The sequence below is a fragment of the Ovis canadensis genome, chromosome 1, assembly GCF_042477335.2.
Source record: "Ovis canadensis isolate MfBH-ARS-UI-01 breed Bighorn chromosome 1, ARS-UI_OviCan_v2, whole genome shotgun sequence".
NCBI lineage: Eukaryota > Metazoa > Chordata > Mammalia > Artiodactyla > Bovidae > Ovis > Ovis canadensis.
Window position 1 is genome coordinate 87,357,118 of NC_091245.1, and position 21,562 is coordinate 87,378,679.

Below are 21,562 nucleotides of genomic sequence, written 5' to 3' on the forward strand. Positions count from 1 at the left end.
TATGCAGGTCAAGAAGCAACAGTTAGAACCAGACATGAAACAATTGACTGGTTCCAAATTGGGAAAGGAGTACATCAAGGCTGTATATTGTCACCCTGCTTATTTAACTTATATGCAGAGTAAATCATGTGAAATGCTGGGCTGGGTGAAGCACAAGCTGGAATCAAGATTGCTGGGAGAAATATCAATAACCTCAGATATGCAGATGACACCACCCATAAAATAAGGCAGAAAGCGAAGAGGAACTAAAAAGCCTCTTGATGGAAGTGAAAGAGGAGAATGAAAAAGCTGGCTTAAAACTCAACACTCAGAAAACTAAGATCATGGCATCCGGTCCTATCACTTCATGGCAAATAGATGGGGAAACAGTGGAAACAGTGACAGACTTTATTTTTGGGGGCTCCAAAATCACTGCAGATGGTCACTGTAGCCATGAAATTAAATGATGCTTGCTCCTTGGAAGAAAAGCTATGACCAACCTAGACAGCATATTAAAAAGCAGAGACATTACTTTGTCAACAAAGGTCCATCTAGTCAAAGCTATGGTTTTTCCAGTAGTCACATATGGATGTGACAGTTGGACTATAAAGAAAGCTGAGCGCCAAAGAATTGATGCTTTTGAACTGTGGTGTTGAAGAAGACTCTTGAGGGTCCCTTGGACTGCAAGGAGATCCAACCAGTCCATCCTAAAGGAACTCAGTCCTGAATATTCACTGTAAGGACTGATGCTGAAGCTGAAGTTCCAATACTTTGGCCACCTGATGTGAGAACTGACTCATTTGAAAAGACCCTGATGCTGGGAAAGATTGAAGGCAGAAGGAGAAAGGGATGATAGAGGATGAGATAGTTGGATGCCATCACCGACTCAATGGATGTGGACATTGAGCAAGCTCCGGGAGTTGGTGATGGACAGGGAAGCCTGGTGTGCTGCAGTCCATGGAGTTGCAAAGATTTGGACATAACTGAGCAACTGAACTGAAACGAAAACATATTACTCAGTGAAAGAAGTCAATCTGTGAAGGCTATGTACTGAATGATTCCAACGATGTGATATTCTGGATAAAACAAAAGTAGGGAGGTAGGCAGATAAGTAGTTGGTTGCCAGGGGGTGGTGGGAAGGCGGGGATGAACAGGTAAAGCTTGGGATATTTTTAGGGTGGTGAAATTATTCTGCATAACATTATAAGAGTGAATACATGTCATTGTACATTTGTCAACATCCATAGACTATATAATATACAAAGAGTAAACCCTAATGTAAACTAGGGACTTTGGTTGATAATGATGTGTCAATGTTGGCTCATTGATTGTTACAAATAAATGTACCATACTGATTCGGGTTGTTGATGATCAGGGAGCCTGTGTTCAGGGACAGGGTAGGGAGGTGGGAATTCTGTGCACATTTTGCCAAATTTTACTCTGAATCTAACACTTCTCTAAAAACAAAATGTATGTATGTATGTGTATATACATATATATATACACACATATATATGTATGTGTGTAAACATGTATTAATGCTTTATTTTAAAATGATATATATCAGTTCAGTTCAGTTCAGTCGCTCAGTCATGTACGATTCTTTGCGACCCCATGAATCGCAGCATACCAGGCCTCCCTGTCCATCACCAACTCCCGGAGTTCACTCAGACTCATGTCCATCGAGTCAGTGATGCCATCGAGCCATCTCATCCTCTGTCGTCCCCTTCTCCTCCTGCCCCCAATCCCTCCCAGCATCAGAGTCTTTTCCAGTGAGTCAACTCTTCGCGTGAGGTGACCAAAGTACTGGAGTTTCAGCTTTAGCATCATTCCTTCCAAAGAAATCCCAGGGCTGATCTCCTTCAGAATGGACTGGTTGGATCCCCTTGCAGTCCAAGGGACTCTCAAGAGTCTTCTCCAACACCACAGTTCAAAAGCATCAATTCTTCGACGCTCAGCTTTCTTCACAGTCCAACTCTCACATCCACACATGACCACTGGAAAAACCATAGCCTGATATATATATTTCTATATAATTTTATATAGACATATATTTACATATCCTTTTAAAATTCTAAAAAGTAGGACTTCCCTGGTGGTCCAGTGATTAAAAATCTGCTTTCTAATGCGGGAGACACAGGTTCTATCCCTAGCCTGGGAAGATTCCACGTGCCACAGGGCAACTAAGCCTCCATGCTGCAACTACTGAACCCATGCTTTAGAGCCCTTGAGCCGCAGCTACCAAGCCCGCATGCCCCTACTGAAGCCTGCACACCCTGGAGCCTGTGCTCTGCCGCAAGGGAAGCCACCACAATGAGAAGCCCGTGCACTGAGACTAGAGACGAGCCCTGGCTTGTCACAACTAGAGAAAGGCTGTGTGCAGCCACAAAGACCCAGTGTAGCCAAAAAAGAATTCTAAAAGATTTATCAGTGTAATCTACCATACTTGTCATAATTGTCCAAAGAAGAAAAAAAATATTATCAATTGATACAGAAAAAGCACGTGACAAAATTCAACATCCATCCGTAATTAAAAACTCTCAGCAAACTCGAAATAGAAAAGAAACTGACAGAAGCTGATTAATAAAAAACATAGAGTTAACATCACATGAAATGGTGAAAAGCTGGATACTTTGTCTGATGGTCAGGAACAAGGCAACGATGTCCATTGTCACCAGTCCTATTCGACATCATACTGAAAGTCCTAGCCAGTGCAATAGGACAAGGAAAATAAATAAAAGGCATACAGTTTATAAAGGAAGAAATAAAACTTTCTCTATTTGCAGACGATATAATTGTTTACATAGAAAATCCCAAGGAACCTACAAAAAACTCGTGGAACTAAAACGTGACTTTAGGAAAGTCATAGGATACAATGTCAACAGAAACAACATCAATCATGTTTCTATATGCTAACAATTGTCAAAAGGAAACTTAAGTTTAAAATTATATTTAAAAATAATATAATATAATTTATAATGGCTCCTCTAGGGTTAGGCAAATGCAAAGCAAATTTATAATGACAAAGCAGATCAGCAGTTGACTCGGGATTGACAGCAAAATGGCAGGAAGAACCACTTGGGAATGATGGAAAATTTTGTTATCTGGATCATGGTGGTAGTTACATGGGTATAAACATTTATCAAAACTCAGAGTTGCAGTGTTCACATCTCACGACCCAGCTAGCTCACTTTTAGGTATAGAGTAATGTTTCTCAAACTGCTGGTAGAGATCCATCATTATTAATGAATCATTAAATTAATTTAGTGTGTCTACTCAGAGGCACCCTAAAACTAATGAAGCTTAAGCTTCAGGACCTCTCACTTGCAAAGCTTCTTCCAATACCTGGCTAATATATTTTTATTCATAATTTTCTATTCTTTTTCTAAAGAGAGTGCCCAAATTGTATAAACGTTAGTCCCCACAAAATCTGGATCTGCTTCTGGATCATCAGACTTTAAAAAAAAAATGAAATGGAATAGAAAATATGAAAGCTTTTTGTGAAACTTTTGTTTCCATTTATATCATGGATCATGACATAAAAATGTATTTCTTACCAGCATTTGTATTAAAAAAGAAAAGTTTGGAAATGTCTTGCTGTGAAGTAACCTAGGCACAGATGCAGAAGGACATATGTAGACATGCGATGCAGGACTGTTTGTGAGAATAGATGTTTGGAAATAACCTCAATGTCCATCAATATGAGAATAAGTGAATACATATGGTATATGTATGTAGTGGAATTCCTTATAGCTAAAAAGAATGAACTAAAGGTAGGTGCATCAGGCTAGATGACTCTTACAAACACAACATTATGTTTAAAAAAAAAAGCAGAGGAAGGATACCTAACGTATGATATTGTTTACATAACATTTAAAACAATCCAAAAAATAATGGTGAATGTGTATAATTTCTAGATACAGTCATACAGTCATGTATATAGTTATATATATATAGAAAAAGCACTAAAATATACATGAGGCTAACTAAAAACAAATGCAGGATGGGATAGTTGTTACTTAAAGCAAGGAAAAAGGGAGAGAATGATATGAGGGTACACCCAGGGGTTCAATTTTACATGCAATTTTAATTTTGTTTTTAAAGAATAGATTTGAGAAAAATGAAGAAGAGTGTTAAAATTTCACATGGCTGATTGGTGGGTATGTGGATTTTTGCTATGTTATTCTGGTTCTTCTCTGATTGCATTGTATTCCACACGCATATTGTTGTTGACATTGCTAATGAGTGTATTATTTCATGTGTGTAGTGTGGGTATTTACATACCTTATACCACTTAAGCTGCTGATCACTTTATGAAATAAGGACAGAAATTATTATCCCTATTCCACAGAAAAGGAATCTCTGAGACTACAGGACAATTTATTAACAACTGGATTGGGGGCGGGGCTTCCCAGGTGGCACTGTGGTGAAGAATCTGCCTGCTAGCGCAGGAGATGCAAGAGATACAGGTTCAGTCCCGGGGTCTGCAAGAAGCAAGACCCCCTGGAGAAGGAAATGGCAACCCACTCCAGTATTCTTGCCTGAGATACCCCATGGACAGAAGAGCCTGGCGGGCCACAGTCCATAGGGCCACAGAGTCGGTCACAACTGAGCATGTAGGCACTCATGGATTGGGGACTCAGCAGTTCCTTGCTTAGCCTAGATTTGCATGGAAGTCCACTGGAGAAATTCCTTTCAAGCCCAGGTGACTTGACCCCCCTCATTGACCACCTCCAAGTTTGCAAGGCACTTATGTAGGGGACAAATCGAATTAATAATAGCTAAATGTTCCCTCAAAAGTCATTCTGAAGTACCAGAAGGGACTTCCAGGAATGATACTCTAGCGATGGATACACATTTACAGCCAATTTTTAGAAGGTGAAGGCAGTTTCTTTGACTATGCCCCACCCCCATCCCCACTGGCTCGCTCAGTAACTTTGAACAAATCACTTAACCTCTCAGTACTTAACATTTACACTCCTGTAAACCGAACGTGTAATATGCATCATTACTCATTCCGGCTCGTGCAGAACCCAGTTGGAAAATTAGGGACCGGTTTATGGTAGATCCTAAGTAACAACGTCAAATTTTCAACACAAAGTACATCTTCTGAGCCCCTTCCATTCCTCAAAGACTATTTTTCACTCTCATTTAAATGGCAGTGGCTATTTTAAACTTCTCAATGATCCATAACTTTTAAATCACTAAGGTAAGAATGGTTTTTGCTGTTAAAAAATTAAAGCAACCCCTACTGCTGCTGCTAAGTCGCTTCAGTCTTTTCCGACTCTGTGCGACCCCATAGACAGCAACGCCTAATAGACAGCACAAACTGGGTATCTTCTATTGCCCTTTTCGTCTGTTCTGGCTTTGAAGATTTTGGGAGAAAGCAGTTTGCTAACCAGAAGTTTTAGAACTTTATTTCAGTACTGATAAAATGCTTTGATGAGAATGCTTTAGGTTCTACATGTTGAGGAAGAGGAAAGGCACTGAGCAGCTCCAAATCCAGGAAATTTGGGAAAGATAAACTTGGGAGCCGGTGACTGCCAGCGCGCCGGGCCAGTTCCCCACTTGGGTTGTGGGTCGGGTGGCCGCGGTGTCTCGCTGACCCCTGGAGGCTCTGGCAAAGAACCGGAGCCCCCTCGCGGCCGAACTGCCCGCAGAGGCCACAGGTCCCTTTAAGGCGTCCCGCGGGCAGGGACCCGGGAGCTAAGGGGGCGGGAGGAGGGCTTGAGAGCGGGCGCCACGTGACTCGGCTGCCAAGTTGGTTCGTGAGTTTGACAGAAGTTTGAATTGGACTCGGGGGCTTTCTGCAGCCGGCCGGGCAGAGCGGCGGCCGCGGCCTCGGAGAGCGCGAGCAGCAGCGCCCCCCGCGACCCACCCAGCCAGCCTGGATACCGGGCGGCCGACGGCCGCTCCAGCTCCGGTACCGCCCGCTTCCCGCGCCGCGGGTCAGCAGCCCTCAGCCCCACCACAGTCCCCGCAGCCCCCGCAGCCCCCGCGCCGCGTCCCGGCCCCGCTGCGCCAGCATGTCCTCGACGGAGAGCTCCAGCCGCACCGCGGACAAGTCGCCTCGCCAGCAGGTACTCCCCTCACGCCCCTGAGGCTCCCTCTCGTCTCTCCTCCTCTACCGGGGTGTCGGGCCGACCCTTATTCCGCCCCTTCTCCCGCATGTGAGTGGGAGAAAGAGGGCAGCGCCCTCCCTGGTCCCACAGCCCTGACCCCGGGCGGGCTGTGTCTCTGCAGGTGGACCGCCTGCTCGTGGGGCTGCACTGGCGGCGGCTGGAGGAGCCGCTGGGCTTCATCAAAGTTCTCCAGTGGGTGAGTCGCAACCCCAGCCGAGGGCTATTTCGGGAGTCTGGGCTGTGACGCTGACCCTAAGCAATGTGGCCGGAGTTGGGGGGGTGGGGTGGGGAGGTGCTGCGGCTGGCCGGGCGGAAGGGTGGGGGGCGGCGACAGGTGGGCGGGGGAGGGGTGGGCTGGGGTTGCTTCTCCAGCACTTGGTGGCAGGAGGGTGAGGAACGAGGCATGCGGAGTCCCGGATTCAGTCCTTCTATGTGCAAGGAGCTTTTGCCCAGGGCGCTCACATTTCACCCGGGCGAGAGGACCCGGGTGTAACCTTTCCAGAACTCTGATCCTGCACATACCACTCCCGGGTGGCGGGAGGGGGGAGGAGGACAAGGGGGACGAGGAAAGCTGCGGAGGGCAGAGGAGGGAAGGAGGCAGGCGACGGGTATCATCCTGTCCCCAGATCTGCCAGGGCCTGACTGATCCTGGAGGTGGACTCAAGGGACAGGGTCCTGGCCGGCAGGCCTGCTCTGCTGCGATCACTAGAGTAATCTGCGTTGCTGTAACTGTGGTAGCAAGTGCCTGAATGAATGAATGGATTTCATGGCTTTGGGATGAAATAAAGAAAAGAAAAATAAGACAATAAAAGTCAGCCAAAACGTGCCTTGTAGACTAAGATATGGAGAAGGCAATGGCAACCCACTCCAGTACTCTTGCCTGGAGAATCCCAGGGACGGCAGAGCCTGGTGGGCTGCCGTCTATGGGGTCGCACAGAGTCGGACACGACTGAAGTGACTTAGCAGCAGTAGCAGCAACAGACTAAGATAGAACATTGAGCTGGAAAGCTAGGGCCTTAGGTTGCAGACCTGGACCTGCCTTTTCTACCTACTTGACCTTGGAAGAAATCTCTTCTTTGGGCTTCAGTTTCCAATATTAATCAAATGTTGATCAGACTGTCCCTAGGGTCCCTTTCTGCTCTAAATGGGTTGGCATGCTAGAACATTACCCTTGATTAGACTTATTCTGTGACCTTGAAGAAATCATTTGCCCAGGGCCTCAGTTTCCCTGTAGTGGTATAGGGGAAACACCATCTTCTCCTGCCTGACTGGTACTTTGAGACCTTAGCATGTTCTCTGTCCTTCCCAGTGTATAAATTAGGAACCTGGACAGGTGCAGTCACTCTTTCAAATTATAAAGACCTGTCGGGAGCATTTAGTGCACTATCACAGAAGAGATTTGTTAGACAATCCGCGCACCAAATGGTGTGTGAATAACTTAATTAATGTGCTTTCAGCACAAAATTCAGCTGGGGAATAAGTTACCATTAATACTGAGGAGGATTGAGTTCTAAAGGGCTTTTAACTCGCTGGAGACAGGAGTTAACACTGTGTAACTGATTCATAAGTCATCCTTTGGATGAGAATCATCAGATCTGGAATTCAGGAGCAATAGTGCATTTGGGGTTATCATCCGATATCCGAGACCCTGACTGGGGCTACAGGCCAACCTGGGGAGCTCCTGAGTGCAAACTCTGGGACCTAGTGGGGACTTTCCACTCTCCCTACTGCCTCGAGAGCATTTGGAATGATTGCTGACTGAGCTCTTTCACCTCTCCTCACTTCCCTGCTCTGACGCACCCCATGAGTATCTGAGGGGTCCATGGAAGAGTGATCTTAAGGCTCCATGTGTCTGCTTTCCGGAGCTGGAAAGCCATTATAAGCAATCCAGAGGAGCAGAACCGGAAATAAAACAGTATGGTTTTATCATTAAACTAGACAATTGGATCTAAGGGAAATTTGAGAAAGACTATCAAGGGATGAGGAAAACAATGAGGTTATTAGACCACGGAATCATCCTCCATGGGGGCGGATTCTGAAAGGCTTTTTTCTTCAACCTTTCTGTCCTTTTCCCAACCCACCCCCAGCCAATACCCATAACATTTCTCTAAGGCTGCACAAAGCAATGCCTGGTCCCGTCCACAGTCAGCTCTGATCCCTAAGAGTTAAACCAGTTTGACTTTTAAGATCCTCAGTTTCTTAGAGAGGAAGTTATGCTTTTCTCTCATAATACTCAATCCAGGAGTCCATGGCTAGGCTCTGAACTCAGCTTTCATTCACAGGGTAGCCTCATAAAGAGATATGCTTTGCTTTTACTGCCATCCTGGTAACCTGAATCCAAAGTGAGTTTCACTTGCCCTGAGTCTCTCCAGGTGAACACAGGCACTGGCCCCAGGAACCAGCACCAAAATGACAGTGAAAATATCATTTGGGACTTTTTGCATATTTCCTGCTTGGAGGGATCAAATACTCCTGTCTGGACAAGGGGAAAAAAACCACCACACACAAAGCTTGCAGTTATTGTAATGATAACTGAAAACTCTGTTGTCACTATTACCAAGAAACCAAAGCTTTTACTGGAATTCTGGTGAGTTAAAGTAATGTTATTCTTCTATTAGCGTATCCTTTTAAAATTTTAACATGAACTAATCTCACCTCTATTTCAGTTCTGGGGTCTCACTGAGTCTACACTAAGCTAGGCAAAGAACATGGGCATATACCAATTATTGGGGAACTAGTTTTTCTCAGCTTTCTAGCTATGGAAGCTTGGATAAGTGATGAAATCTTCGTGGGTCTCAGTTTCTTATCTGTAAATGAGGGTAAGATACATTTCATAAGCTCTCTGGAAAGATTACAGAAAGTAATATCTGTAAAGCATTGGAGCATCTGAGAAGACCATGGTGAGCCTGGCAATCCAAGAGGTATTCAGTAAGTGTTGGTTCCCAGACCTCTCATTCTCCCTAACTTTCCCCCTTATGCAGACTGTCAGCTAGACCTGTCCTTTGGTAAGATCATTTAGATGTTACTGCCAAATCCCTACTCTGTTCTTGTTCATTTGCTAAGTTGTGTCCAACTCTTTGCGATCCCATAGACTGTAGCAAGCCAGGCTTCCCTGTCCTTCACCATCTCCTGGAGTTTGCTCAAACTCATGTCCATTGAATCGGTGATGCCATCCAACCATCTCATCCTCTGTTGCCCCCTTTTCCTCCTTACCCATCTTCTTATCTTCCTCCTTATCCTCCCTCTCCCCTTTACCCCACTCTGAGGGTAAGGTATGAATCACTTGGATTTTTCAGTCACTGTTCCAATGAAAGTGAAAGTGAAAGTCGCTCAGTCTTGTCCAACTCTTGGCAACCCCATGGGTATAGTCCATGGAATTCTCTAGGCCAGAATACTGGAGTGGGTAACCTTTCCCTTCTCCAGGGGATCTTCCCAATCCAGGGATTGAACCAAGGTCTCCTGCATTGCAAGCTGATTCTTACAAGGGAAGCCCACTGTTCTGATAATGTCATATTATTTTTAACTGGGCATGCCCTTGATCAGTAACTCACTTTTGAGGTACTAAAGTCACTTATTTGGCTCTGGGGTCTTGGTAGTGAAAATAAGGTATTTCAATAAATATGGAAAATTCAAAAGCACACCATCAGAGTCTGTAACAACCAATGAGATGATTGTGTGAGAATAGGCTTTGGGGGAGAACTTGTCTTCCTTGTGCTCTGCGCTAAGTGGAAATGTTAGTGTTCTCAGGACTGACAAAGGTTATCACCAAAAAGCAAGTCAAGCCAAAGTGGAGCCTCATCCTTAAACTAGCAAGGTTATTCTTGCATCTTTCCAACAGAGATGCAGAGGCAGGAGGAAGAGGAAAAGGAGGAGGAGGAGGAGAGTATGGCCACTGCTGTTCCCAGCAATGCAGGTCCATGTGGAGGAAGGCTAGTTGGCGTGAGAGCCCCGGAGGTGCCCCTTGTCTCAGGGTCTCCATCTTTCCTTGGCTTCTGTTCTTTATGACCAGCTTGGTGCCTAGTAACAGAGGTGATTACTGGCCTTCTGCACTCTTCCCTGTGGCTCAGTCCCCTGACACAGTTCAGGAAAAAGGTGCAGAAAGGTGGAAGGAGCTGGGAAAGCATCTTTCTCTGATCCTGCATCCCAAGGTGCACAGCTACTTCCTCCCTCTTTGCAATCCTCCCTGCACAGAGTAGAGATCTCTTTTTTCAGCCTTAATAATTCTGTGATCCCGGGTTATGTTTTGGCTTTTATTTGAGCATGACTCCTTTCTGGATGCAGACTCTTGACAGCAGGTACTGGTCTCATTCATCTTGGATTCTGCAGCTTCTGGCACAAAGTAGATGCTTGATAACTGTTGATTAATGGATGGATGACATAGAAAGAGCAGTGAACCAGCAATCAGGAGTTGTGAATTCTAAGTCTGGCTCTCACATTGGCTAAATGTGACCTTGGGAAAGTCACTTAATCTTTTGGGACTTTAGTTTCCACCTCTATGAAATGAGACTGTTGCGCTTGATAATCTCTGAGATCCTTTTTGCTCTGCTGTTCTGTGAACCTGAGAGATTTCCCTGAGATTCTACTATCCGTTCACTTAATAGCAAACTGTCATCTGTTATCTGACACCTTCTGACTGTGTTGTTCTGATTTAACCATATATTCTGGTTAATAAAATTATGTAAGTTGTTTAGAGACTCCTGACTTTCAAAGAATCAGAACAGAAGAGAATACAGTTACTACTAAAGTTACTATGGGTATATTTTGCCCATGGAGGAATCATAAAGCAGGGTTCAGGATTTTTAGAACCTCAAGCCTGTCTTCTGGACATAGCAGAACTTTCTGCAATGATGGAAAAGTTCTATAATCTGTGTGGTTCAGTATGGAAGCTGCTAGTCACATGTGGCTAGTGAGCACTTGAAATGTGGATAGTGTGACTGAGCCACCAAATCTTAAATGTTATTTAATTTTAATTAATTTAAATGTAAATAACCACATTTGGCTAATTGCTACCATAGTGGATAGTGAAGCTCTAGGGTACAAGATCCATGAAGACAGAGATTTTGTTTTTCTCTTTTGTTCACTAATAAGTCATATCGCCTAGAACAATGCCTGGGACATAGTAGATGCTCAATAAATGACACCTTTCTGTAGCTGGTCAGGAGTGTCAGTCAAGAGAGTACTGGTAAAACAGAAGCTCCATAACTAACTGTTCATTGCCCTAGGTGAGAAGAACCAACTTTTAGGGGGCACCTGTACAGAGCCACTCACTAACTGCCAACAGTAAAAATATATCCAACTGTCTGCCCTTCTAGAATAGTACGTCCTAATGGTGTCCAGTTCTGGACGCCAGAAGCTAAGAGGAACAAAGACACTTCCATGAGGACTCAGAGAACCACAGAGCTGACAAAAGATTAGAGAATCCTTATGAGGATGAGCTAGAGGAGTGCCACAGTTATGCCAGGGAGGCAACCTGGAGTATGTAAAGGTGATGAGGCGGAGGTTCTGAGTGACTTCTCTCCAGTTCTGTCAAGAAGATGAGCAACAGGGTTCCACTGTGGCCTCTGTAGCTTAAGTCAGATCAGGAATATTCAGGCACTGGAGAGAGATTACACTATCTCCTTTCCTGGAGGAGTGTTAAGATGGAGACAATTCTTGTTTGTTCGAATTAAACCTCCTAGAAACAGAGAGGTACCCATCATGACCTTTAGAGAGGGGTCAATGGCTCCAGCCTGGGGAAGATCTGCCAGGCCAGGCGATGCAAGGTGGGGCAATGGCACCGGACACCACCCAGGACCAGAGTGCAGCTGCTGGCAAACCCAGCCAAGAGCACATGGAGAGAGCTACCCTCAGAGTGAGAGAACCACAGAGCTGGAAAAGGCCTTGGGATGGCCTGCTCCAAACCTCTCGTTTTACAGATGAGGAAACTGAGATGCAGAGAACAGAATGGCTTGTTAGAAGTTGCTGGCTCATTAGTGACAGGACCAGGACTAGGACCCAGATTTCCAGACTCCTAACCCAGGTCTCTTTTCCTTCCACAACACTATTGAGCATTAGCAAGATACCATGCACACAACTCTATTCTATCAACTCTGGATGCAGGGTTGGGATGTGAATTAGCTGTCTTCCAGGTAATTCATGTCTGAGATACTGAATCACATAGAAACATACAAAACGTGAACAATTAACAGAATAAGCTCACTGCTTAACGCAAAGGATTATATCATGCGCAAGCCAATGGTAAGAACACAGGAAATGGGGCCTCAACAGATGATGTGGGAGAATAAGAAATTCCAATTTCTCACCTCCTTTTCTAACCAAAGTGTGTGTCCCCAGGAAGAAATTAGAAAATTGTAGGATGAGGAAATTCCATTTCACTCAAGATAGGAGGTTTAGTAATGTGATGAAAGGTGAAGAGGAAAACAATTCAAGTAATCTGAAATGCCTTTGGTTCTCAACACCGAGAAATGGCAGCATCAACAGATTATAGAGCGAAACACCACTGGGGAAATAGCAAAGGCTGATAAGGCAAGTGGAGGATACTTTTCTCTGGGTTTGAGCCAGGACTGACGGCATCAACCCAGCCAGCACTGTTGCTGAAGGAAAGGTGCCTTTAGGGGAAGAGAAGTTAGCTGGTGGTACCATGGGATAGCAGCCCGGCCCCTGCCCCCTTTGCCCCTCTGAAGGCTTGGCAGAAGTGGTCCCCTCCAGCTATATCTCCACTGAGGCACGAAGTTACTGTAAGTTAGCAACAAGGTAATGACAAGATTGAATGATGCCTTCAAAGGAGAAATGGAAAGAATTCCATGCATGCCCGATCTCAGTTGGCACAGGGGAATTTCTAGGATGCCTCTCCCTTGGGGAAGAAATTCAAGTGCACTATTGAGATAGAAGTTTCCAAAGCCTAAATTGCTTTGTGTTAGTCATCATCTTAAGGAGGCTATCTGTGGTCTCCAATGTCACATCCAGTGGGGAGACCTAGAAACTGCCCATTTCTCCCTCTTCATTTCCCTCCCAGGTACCAGTCAAAGTCAACCCTAGGCATTTGGCTATTTGGTCCAGCATCCTGTGCAGTGAACAGAGCACCCTGAGGCTGGGAGACCAACAGAAGCCATGGGTCCCTGGCCAGAAGGGACTTGATTAAAGGGACTCCTGGGAATGGCTACCCACTCCAGTATTCTTGCCTGGAGATTCCACGGACAGAGGAGCCTAGTGGACTATAGTCTGTGGGGTCGCAAAGAGTCAGACATGACTGAGCGACTTTCATTTTCACTTTCACTTGGCCCCATCCCATATCTGCACCTGCTAGGAGTGACAGAGTGGTTCAGAGGGATAGATCTTGGCCAGTTGAGACCTTCTGACTCTCAAACGGGCTTCACTCTCCCTCAGCTCTTTGCTATTTTCGCCTTCGGGTCCTGCGGCTCCTACAGCGGGGAGACAGGAGCAACGGTTCGCTGCAACAACGAAGCCAAGGATGTGAGCGCCATCATTGTTTCATTCGGCTATCCCTTCAGGTGAGCATGAGCTGATTCTGACCCAGCACATCCTCTCTCATTGGATCAGCAGGACCTGAGTGGTCTCCTCCTCCTCCAGAAACCTAAAGACCTTTTGTTGTGTGCCACTCCAGTTTCAAATAGAATTACAAGGCACAGAACCTTCCTGCCCTTTAGGAATTTCAGACAGGAGAAGGCAATGGCACCCCACTCCAGTACTCTTGCCTGGAAAATCCCATGGATGGAGGAGCCTGGTAGGCTGCAGTCTGTGGGGCTGCTAAGAGTCGGACACGACTGAGCGACTTCACTTTCACTTTTCACTTTCATGCATTGGAGAAGGAAATGGCAACCCACTCCAGTGTTCTTGCCTGGAGAATCCCAGGGACAGAGAAGCCTGGTGGGCTGCCGTCTCTGGGGTCGCACAGAGTCGGACACGACTGAAGCGACTTAGCAGTAGCAGCAGCAGCCAGAGAAAAATATAAGGGAAACTCAGATAAACTCTTGTTTTAATAATGTTCCAGTCCATGAATAACCAATAGCAGGTAATGACAGCTCCTACAGAAAGAACCCCACTGTGTGGGGTGGAGACTTATAGGAGTCTGGACTAGTTGGGCAAGTCTCTTCTACCCTCCACTGCCTCCTCCCTGCCTTGAAGGTAAGGAAGCTTGTCAGTACTCAGATCCTAAAGAGGTGAAGGGGAACACTCACCTGTACCACCAGAATACAAGGAGGCACACCTTGACCAGGAGGTAGAAGGGAATACTCTTTCCTGGGTATCTAGGAGCTTAGAGAAGGGGGAGCCCAAGTGTTCACAGGGGAATAGGGACAGGGCTCACCTCTTCAGAAATTTCTAGGAGCAGCATCCAAGTTAGATCAGCTGTCTCTTGCACATAATAGTGTGTTTGTTCTCCTTTCTTGATTTGGTCTAATGTGGTCTCACTAGGGAACTTAATGTCTGAGAACGGGTAATTCCAATCTTAACTTGGTCACAGTGCTTTCCCAGGGGCAGAATGAAGCTGATTCCCCTGATGGTTTGGCTGACAGAGATAGATGAACTATATATATTGTGGTTATGACCTAAAGGGTCCTGGAGATACTTGGGAATACAGGGTCACTGTGTCTGGACAGCACGGACGAATGTGAGGTGGTGGCCGAGCAGGAGGTAGACTTTGGCCAGAATTCCAGGGAAATTCCCGTCTTGACTCCAAGGTTCCCTCCATAAACTTTCCTCCCTACATGCCCCTCTCTTGGCTCTGCAAGAGTCCCTGGGCGAGAACTGGAGCAGGACTGCCCCTGGGGCAGGGAGGGCCTGCTGCTTGCCCGGGGAGAGGATTGCCCTGAGCTCAGGGTTGGCTTCATGCCACCTGCAGGTTGAACCGGGTCCAGTATGAGATGCCCCTCTGTGATGATGAATCCACCTCCAAGACCATGCACCTCATGGGAGACTTCTCTGCCCCCGCCGAGTTCTTCGTGACCCTGGGCATCTTTTCCTTCTTCTACACCATAGCTGCGCTCGTCATCTACCTGCGTTTCCACAAACTCTATACGGAAAATAGGCGCTTCCCACTGGTGGTGAGTGGGCACAGCCAGGAGGGATGGGGTGGGGAGGAGATACTGAGGAGGTGTACGTCCTGGGCTGAGGACAAGCATGGCAGCTTCCCTGGGTCCCTGACCCTGCAGGTGAACATCCTCAATCTCCCTGCCAGCTCTTTGCTGTTGGTCCCTTTGGGTGCTGGGGCTGCCAGGTCCTTGGGCCTGTAGAAGGCCCACGTCTCAGGGCTCTGTGTCTACCAACTTCCCATCACTTGCTCTGCTCACAGGAGGCACAACAGCTTCAAGAAGCAGGCTCTAGAGTCAGATTTGCTTGGGTTCAAACCCCAGCACTCTCTCTTACTAGCCATATGCTCTTGACAAGTTATTTAACCTCTTTAAATGTCAGTTTCCTCGACTAGAAAATGGAAAGATAACAATAACTATCTCACTGTTTTGGAAGGATAAAATATCTGGTATAAAAATATATAGTATATAGTTAGCCTCCATAAGTGCTAGCGATTATTAATGCTATGTCCCCTTTGCTTTCTCCTTATCCTAGGCATGCAAGGTGGAAAGGGTGCCTTAGGGGATCCCCACTTATCTCCTGCAGTCTGCCCTAACTCTGCCACCAGGTGTAACTGAGCAATGGTGATCAAAGCAAAGGCTGGGGCAGGGGAGCGTGGTGTGTTTAGGCTGCTTGGGTTTGGGGATGACACTGACCAATAGATGACTTGTTCCCTGACCTCAGTTCTGAGGGCATGGGCAAGGGTAGCCCTGGCTGGCAGGATTCTCTTGATGGCAGATTCCCCAGAATGATCTAGGCTCCCTGAGCCTCCAGGTGTCGGGTAGGATGGGAAGAGGCAGCTGTCCTGGGACCCCAGGATCACAGTGGATTAGGGCAAGAGGAAAAGAAGTGCAGAATCATGGAGTCCTTTCTGACTGTATTTCCTGTCCCTCTGCTCCTCCCAGGACTTCTGTGTGACTGTCTCCTTCACCTTTTTTTGGCTGGTAGCTGCAGCTGCCTGGGGCAAGGGCCTGACTGATGTCAAGGGGGCCACACGGCCATCCAGCCTGACTGCCGCCATGTCTGTGTGCCATGGAGAGGAAGCGGTGTGCAGTGCCGGGGCCACACCCTCCATGGGACTGGCCAACATCTCCGTGGTGAGAGTTGTGGCCGCTGATGGGGTCTGGGGGAGGCAGCACTGTCCCTGATGCCCAGGCCAGTCACAGCAGTAGGGGCTGAGAAGAACCCGGAGGGTGTCCTCATAGCTGGTATCCGGAGGACCTGCAGCCAGCACATCCCCTCTGCTTCACGCTGGCTGCTGGCCTCTGGCTGATCCCAAGGGACATTTGGGAAGGGCCACTCAACCTCCCGTTTCTTCCCCCTCCTGCCCTCTGCCTCCCATTCCCCTCTGTTCTCCCCACCTCCTGGCATGCTCGCTGTGACCACCTCCCACTCCTCCTGTCTCTTTATGTGTGTGTGCGTGCATGCACACAAGTGCATGAAGAGGGCGCCTAGGGCCGTGGTGGGGCTCAAAGCTGGGAGCTGACCCAGAGTGCATGAGAAGGAGCTCCAGGCTGGAAAAGAGTTTTGGGCAGTGGTGGGTCCAGCTGGTATGCATGTATTGGCCACCTTAGTTGTTAGAACATCAAAGTATCTCTATATCAGTTGTTAAATAGCTGAGGCCTCGAGTTTTGCAAATGTACCCCTGTCATCCCAGCCACTTCAGCCCTGCCCTGGAAAGCTTGGCTTAAACATCCCCAGATAGAGACCTGGGTTCAATCCCTGGGTTGGAAAGATCCCCTGGAGAAGGGAAAGGCTACCTACTCCAGTATTCTGGCCTGAAGAATTCCATGGACTGTATAGTCCATGGGGTTGCAGAGTCGGACACAACTGAGAGAATTTTACTTAGGGAAATCTCTCCCTGAAAATGGTCAAAACATCCCCAAGGCCCAGTAACTGAAAGGTTTAATGGCTGGTACACCAGGGAGCTTTCTAGACTTTGCTGGAATTTTGATGATAGGTTCCACCTCCCCACCACTCCCCCCCTCCCAAGACTGTACTGTAAAAATGTTCACATACAGTGAAGTTGAAAGAATTTTTACAATGAACACCCACACACTAATCAACTAGACTGTACCATTAACATTTTACTAGACTTGGTTTATCACATATCTATCTGCCTCTGTTCATCTATCAATCCATCTTATTGTTAATGCATTTCAAAGTTAATTACAGACATCCGTACACCTCCCCTAAATACTTCCTGCTGATAGTTTTTTAAGTATTTTGAATAAAATATTTGGATAGAGCCAGCTGGGTGGCTGCCCTAGGAAAGGAGCACCTTGGACAGCTCTGGCCCCGCCCATCCCAGGAGGCCCCAAGGATGCTGGGCAAGGCACCATGACAGCCCTTGCTCTTTGCTCTGCTTTGCATGGTACTCCACTCCAGGAATCACATTCTTCCAGCGACCAAGCCACAATTTGGGTGCATGCTGCAGACAGAGTTAGATACCTTCATCAGAGAGCTCCTTAATGGGTGATGGCCCTACACCATGCTTCTACAGCCAGTCCTCTGTCTTTCAGGCTTTCTAACCCTCTATGCCTCCCTCCCCCAACCTCACGCAGGAATCCCCCCTCCCTGTGCCCACAATGCCTTCCTTCCTATTCTCACGACCTCCCTCCTCCCCCCCACCATGTCTTTGCAGCTCTTCGGCTTTATCAACTTCTTCCTGTGGGCCGGGAACTGTTGGTTTGTGTTCAAGGAGACCCCGTGGCATGGGCAGGGCCAGGACCAGGGTCAGGGAGCCAGCCCGGAGAGCGCAGCTGAGCAGGGAGCGGTGGAGAAGCAGTAAGCAGCCCCCAGCTACTCCCGAACAGGACAGCACCTCTTCAATCACCTCCGGCTTCCAGGACCTCCCTCTTCCTTCTCCTCCAACTTCCCTCCCCCACCATTCTGGGCTTTGAGACGTCTTCACTGATGGGCAGGCACCAGCTGTCGGAAACCTGGGCAGCCCTCCCAGTGCCTTCCTATCCCTCCTCTTCCTGGAGTCCCAGATGGCAGGAGCTCAGTGCTTCTTGTCTACTGCCTGGACCCAGGCATCTTCCTTGGGGTCTTACACGTACCCTCGCAGCCTCTGAGAACCAGCCTCTGCTGCAGGCAAGGGCTGGGGTCAGGAGACCTGAGACTGGTTCCTTGCTGCCACGTCTATCGATCTGTCCAGCTTCAATAAAAGTGGGGGGGAGGGAAAATTGGTTGGCAGCCTTCTCCCTGCTCTCTTGCATGGAGGGCCCACCAGTGGTTTAGTGACCTCTCTTCAGTGGCTGTCATCAAGGCCCCATGTCTGCACTGACCTGACATCAGTCTGAGCTCAGTATGTTCCCCACTCCCTCCTCTGGCCCCTGTTTGCCCACAGAGTCCATCGTGTTTGAACCCAGGAGGCTGACTTGCCTAGAAAGCAGCCTTCCAGCGGGTCCCAATTGCAACTGAATTGCAACTTTAAGAAACAGTAGCCAGGAAACTTGCTAGGGAATCAGTTTTCTCTCTTCCCTTGGTTCTCCCACCCCTCCCTGCTGGGGCACTTTCCACCAACACTGAACTCCTACTTGCCCTAGAAATTCTCTACCTTTCTCCCTGTCCTCCTTCTTGGGCTTGTCTTACACTTGGGACACAAGATGAGGGGGCGAGGGGGCTCTCTGTTTCAGCCCTCCCCACCTCCTGCCTCTCTGTCCAGCCCCCTTCCCCAGCCTCTTAGATCGGAAGCATTCAAGGTCCCTTTCTGAGTCTGTTCAGGCCTTCCTTTCATTCCTGTGGGGCCAGCTAGGGGCGTTGGAAGGAGGAAAAAGGACCATCATGAGTCTAAGCTGCCCCAGAGCCCCAGGACATGGATGGATGGGCCCACCTCCCCTTCACTCTCTTCTCCTTTTTTTTCTCCTCCCTGCTCCTTCTCTGGACGCTGGTTCACACTTCCCCTTCTCACCTTTATGAAAGAATATGCCCTCTCACTTTGTCCTCCATTCCTCCTCTGTCTCATTTTTTCCAGGCTCTATCCCCCCAGCCCTCACCCCCACCTCAGTCCAGGGCAGGCCGATGCTATTGGTGCTTCTTCACTTCGGGACCCAGTTCCATATTTGCCCTTGGTGTGTCTCCTCTTCCTGACACCTCCTTCAGTCCCTCTCTGGACCCCAGGGCCCCAGAGTCACTGCTGCCTGGATAGGGGCCACCTGCCTCCCATGCCACTCAAAACATGTCAGTCTTCTCTGGTCATAGAGCTGTCCAGGGAAGAGTGACAAAGGCAGAATTCAGCCACTTTCCAAACCAGTGCCAGTTAGCCCATTTGTCATCCCAAAGGTGGATGTGTCCTGTGCCAGTCCCTCCTCAGGACTGAGTCAACCCCTCCAACCTCCTCGCCTTCCTCAGCACCCTCCGCAGTAACGTGTGCATTACTGGGGAATCTGGGTTGGCAGGACCTTTGACTTCGGGCCAATCTTTTGGGTCAGAGTTTCCCCGCTTGATAGGGGAGTGTGAGATTTATATCTTCAAATGCCCCAGAGTCCTTCAGTGAAAAACTAGGTATTTTGTATTTTTTAGCTTTCGGGGAAAGGATTTGAGGAGGGAAGCTGGGAGATGGGGATGAGGGTGTTTCTAAGTCTGAACCCCTCTCTGTCCTGAGCTGTCCCCGCGATTACTCAAGGACAAGGTGGGACAGCTGTGCCTGCAGCTCCAGAGCCACAGAGAACAAAGGGGTTCCTTCATGTTTTTTCAGGCTGGCCCCTGTGAGGGTCTGTGCGCAGCTTCTACTGGAACTATGTTTCATTCTGTGTACGTATTTATAATTCATCTGAAATGTGATGGATAAAGTGTTCTCATTTGGGGGGCCTAAGTTACTAATTGGCCCTTCAGCTAGGGAAAGGGGGTGGGTAGGTATACACTCCTGCCAAGGACTCCTAGCCCAGAACTCTCCCTTAGGCCAAGAAGGCTCTTTTATCCTCTTCAAGTGGCCGGCTTGTTCTCAGCCAGAAGAGCCTTGATCTAGGCTATGGCCTCTCTCTTCATGGCCATCCTAAAAGGAAAGGCTGCTTCACCTCATTACCTTCAGAGGGCTGGACTGTCCTCAGAGGACACATGTTCCCTCCAACCAGGGCTGGCATCACCACTTTGCCTAGTGGAGCCTGAGGCAGGAGAAGGTGTCTGGTTTCTCCAGCTGCCGGGAGGAGGCCAGCTGGTGGGGCACTTGCCTTTGCCCTAGTAAATTCTGGCCCTGCCAGGATGCCCACCTTGGACCTTTTCTGAACACGAGTTCCCTCCACTATCATGGTCGTAGATGTCCTTCTTCTGGGATTGCAGATCAGGGGTGGGGGGAGAATGTTGCATGTTGTTTTCTGGTGCTTGTCATTATACATATGAATAAACAGTGCTTCAAGCATTTGGCATGAAGGAGCCAAGAATGTAGCCCTTATGGGGATTTTTTTCCTCCTCCCCTTGCTTTAAGTTCTTGGACAAATGTTAGCATTTTCAACCAAAACATCATTCTACTCCTCTCCACTCTGCACTCCCAGCGATAAGAGTCTGAAGGCTGAGTTGTTCCCGGCAGACCCCAGCCTGGTGACATCTCCTCAGTCCAAAGTAACTGAGACTCATTAATAAATTTAGAGCAAACTCAAAAGGCAGGAGATAGTGGCTTCCATAATGCTATTTGCATATGCTCTTCTACCATTTGTGACCTAATCTAGCTTCCTGTCAGGAGTTGAGGGCCTTATGTGTTGCCCTCTCAACCTCACAAACTTGCACCTCTATGCCCCTTCTGACAGATAGTCACAGGCTTCATTTATATTCCCTTGAAAAATACACTTGGGCACAATATTACACTCAATGTCACCAGGTTCACCAACCTCCTAGGAATCATCTATGGTTTTCAGGTTAAGAAGCTCTACCATCAGAGATCATCCTTGAAGTACTTTAACATTCCTTGGGTGAAAGTGAGAAGATGCTCAGAGGTCTTGAAGTCAGACCTTGACTTATTTGCCTCCAGTTTGGTTTCCCCTGAGATGAAATAATGAATATGGGGTGAGGTGTAAGGGAAAAGAGAATTAGTATCTCTTTTCCGATGTGATGGGGTAGGGGACAGGCTTTTGTCTGTTGAGTGTATGAAGGTGAGAAAGAACGTTATCAGCTGAGGAGAAAGATGTGGGTGATTAAGGTATCAATATTTTCTAGGCCTTAGCAAGGAAAATAACAGATCTGATGAGAAATCACCCTATGACGAAGCTCTGGTAGCAGCCCTGCCAGCACAGAAAATATTCGTTAGAAAAAGAAGCCAAAGTGATGGATGAAGTCCGGGTCCAACCAGGGTTTGGGAAGAGGCGATACAGGGTATCGATCATCGATCGCAGTTATCTGAAGAGGAGAGACGGATCAGCAGAGACGCTGCAAACACC

The 21,562-nt window shown here is 47.6% G+C and overlaps 1 protein-coding gene across 1 annotated transcript; it reads left to right on the forward strand.

The window, feature by feature from the left end:
* Window positions 1-5,631: 5,631 nt before the first annotated feature.
* On the forward strand, window positions 5,632-20,569 carry SYPL2 (synaptophysin like 2). The gene is made up of 6 exons (XM_069573673.1): window positions 5,632-6,059; window positions 6,223-6,297; window positions 13,488-13,612; window positions 14,962-15,163; window positions 16,094-16,285; window positions 17,833-20,569. The coding sequence occupies exons 1-6, from the start codon at window positions 6,006-6,008 to the stop codon at window positions 17,977-17,979; spliced, it is 795 nt and encodes a 264-aa protein (XP_069429774.1). The 5' UTR covers window positions 5,632-6,005; the 3' UTR covers window positions 17,980-20,569.
* The last annotated feature ends 993 nt before the right edge of the window (window positions 20,570-21,562 follow it).

Excerpts from the sequence above, each read along its gene's own strand:
- SYPL2 (XM_069573673.1), top strand. The coding sequence starts at position 6,006 with ATGTCCTCGACGGAGAGCTCCAGCCGCACCGCGGACAAGTCGCCTCGC. Across the intron at positions 13,613-14,961 it reads TCATTCGGCTATCCCTTCAG|GTTGAACCGGGTCCAGTATG; the intron begins GTGAGCATGAGC and ends TGCCACCTGCAG. Across the intron at positions 15,164-16,093 it reads ATAGGCGCTTCCCACTGGTG|GACTTCTGTGTGACTGTCTC; the intron begins GTGAGTGGGCAC and ends TGCTCCTCCCAG.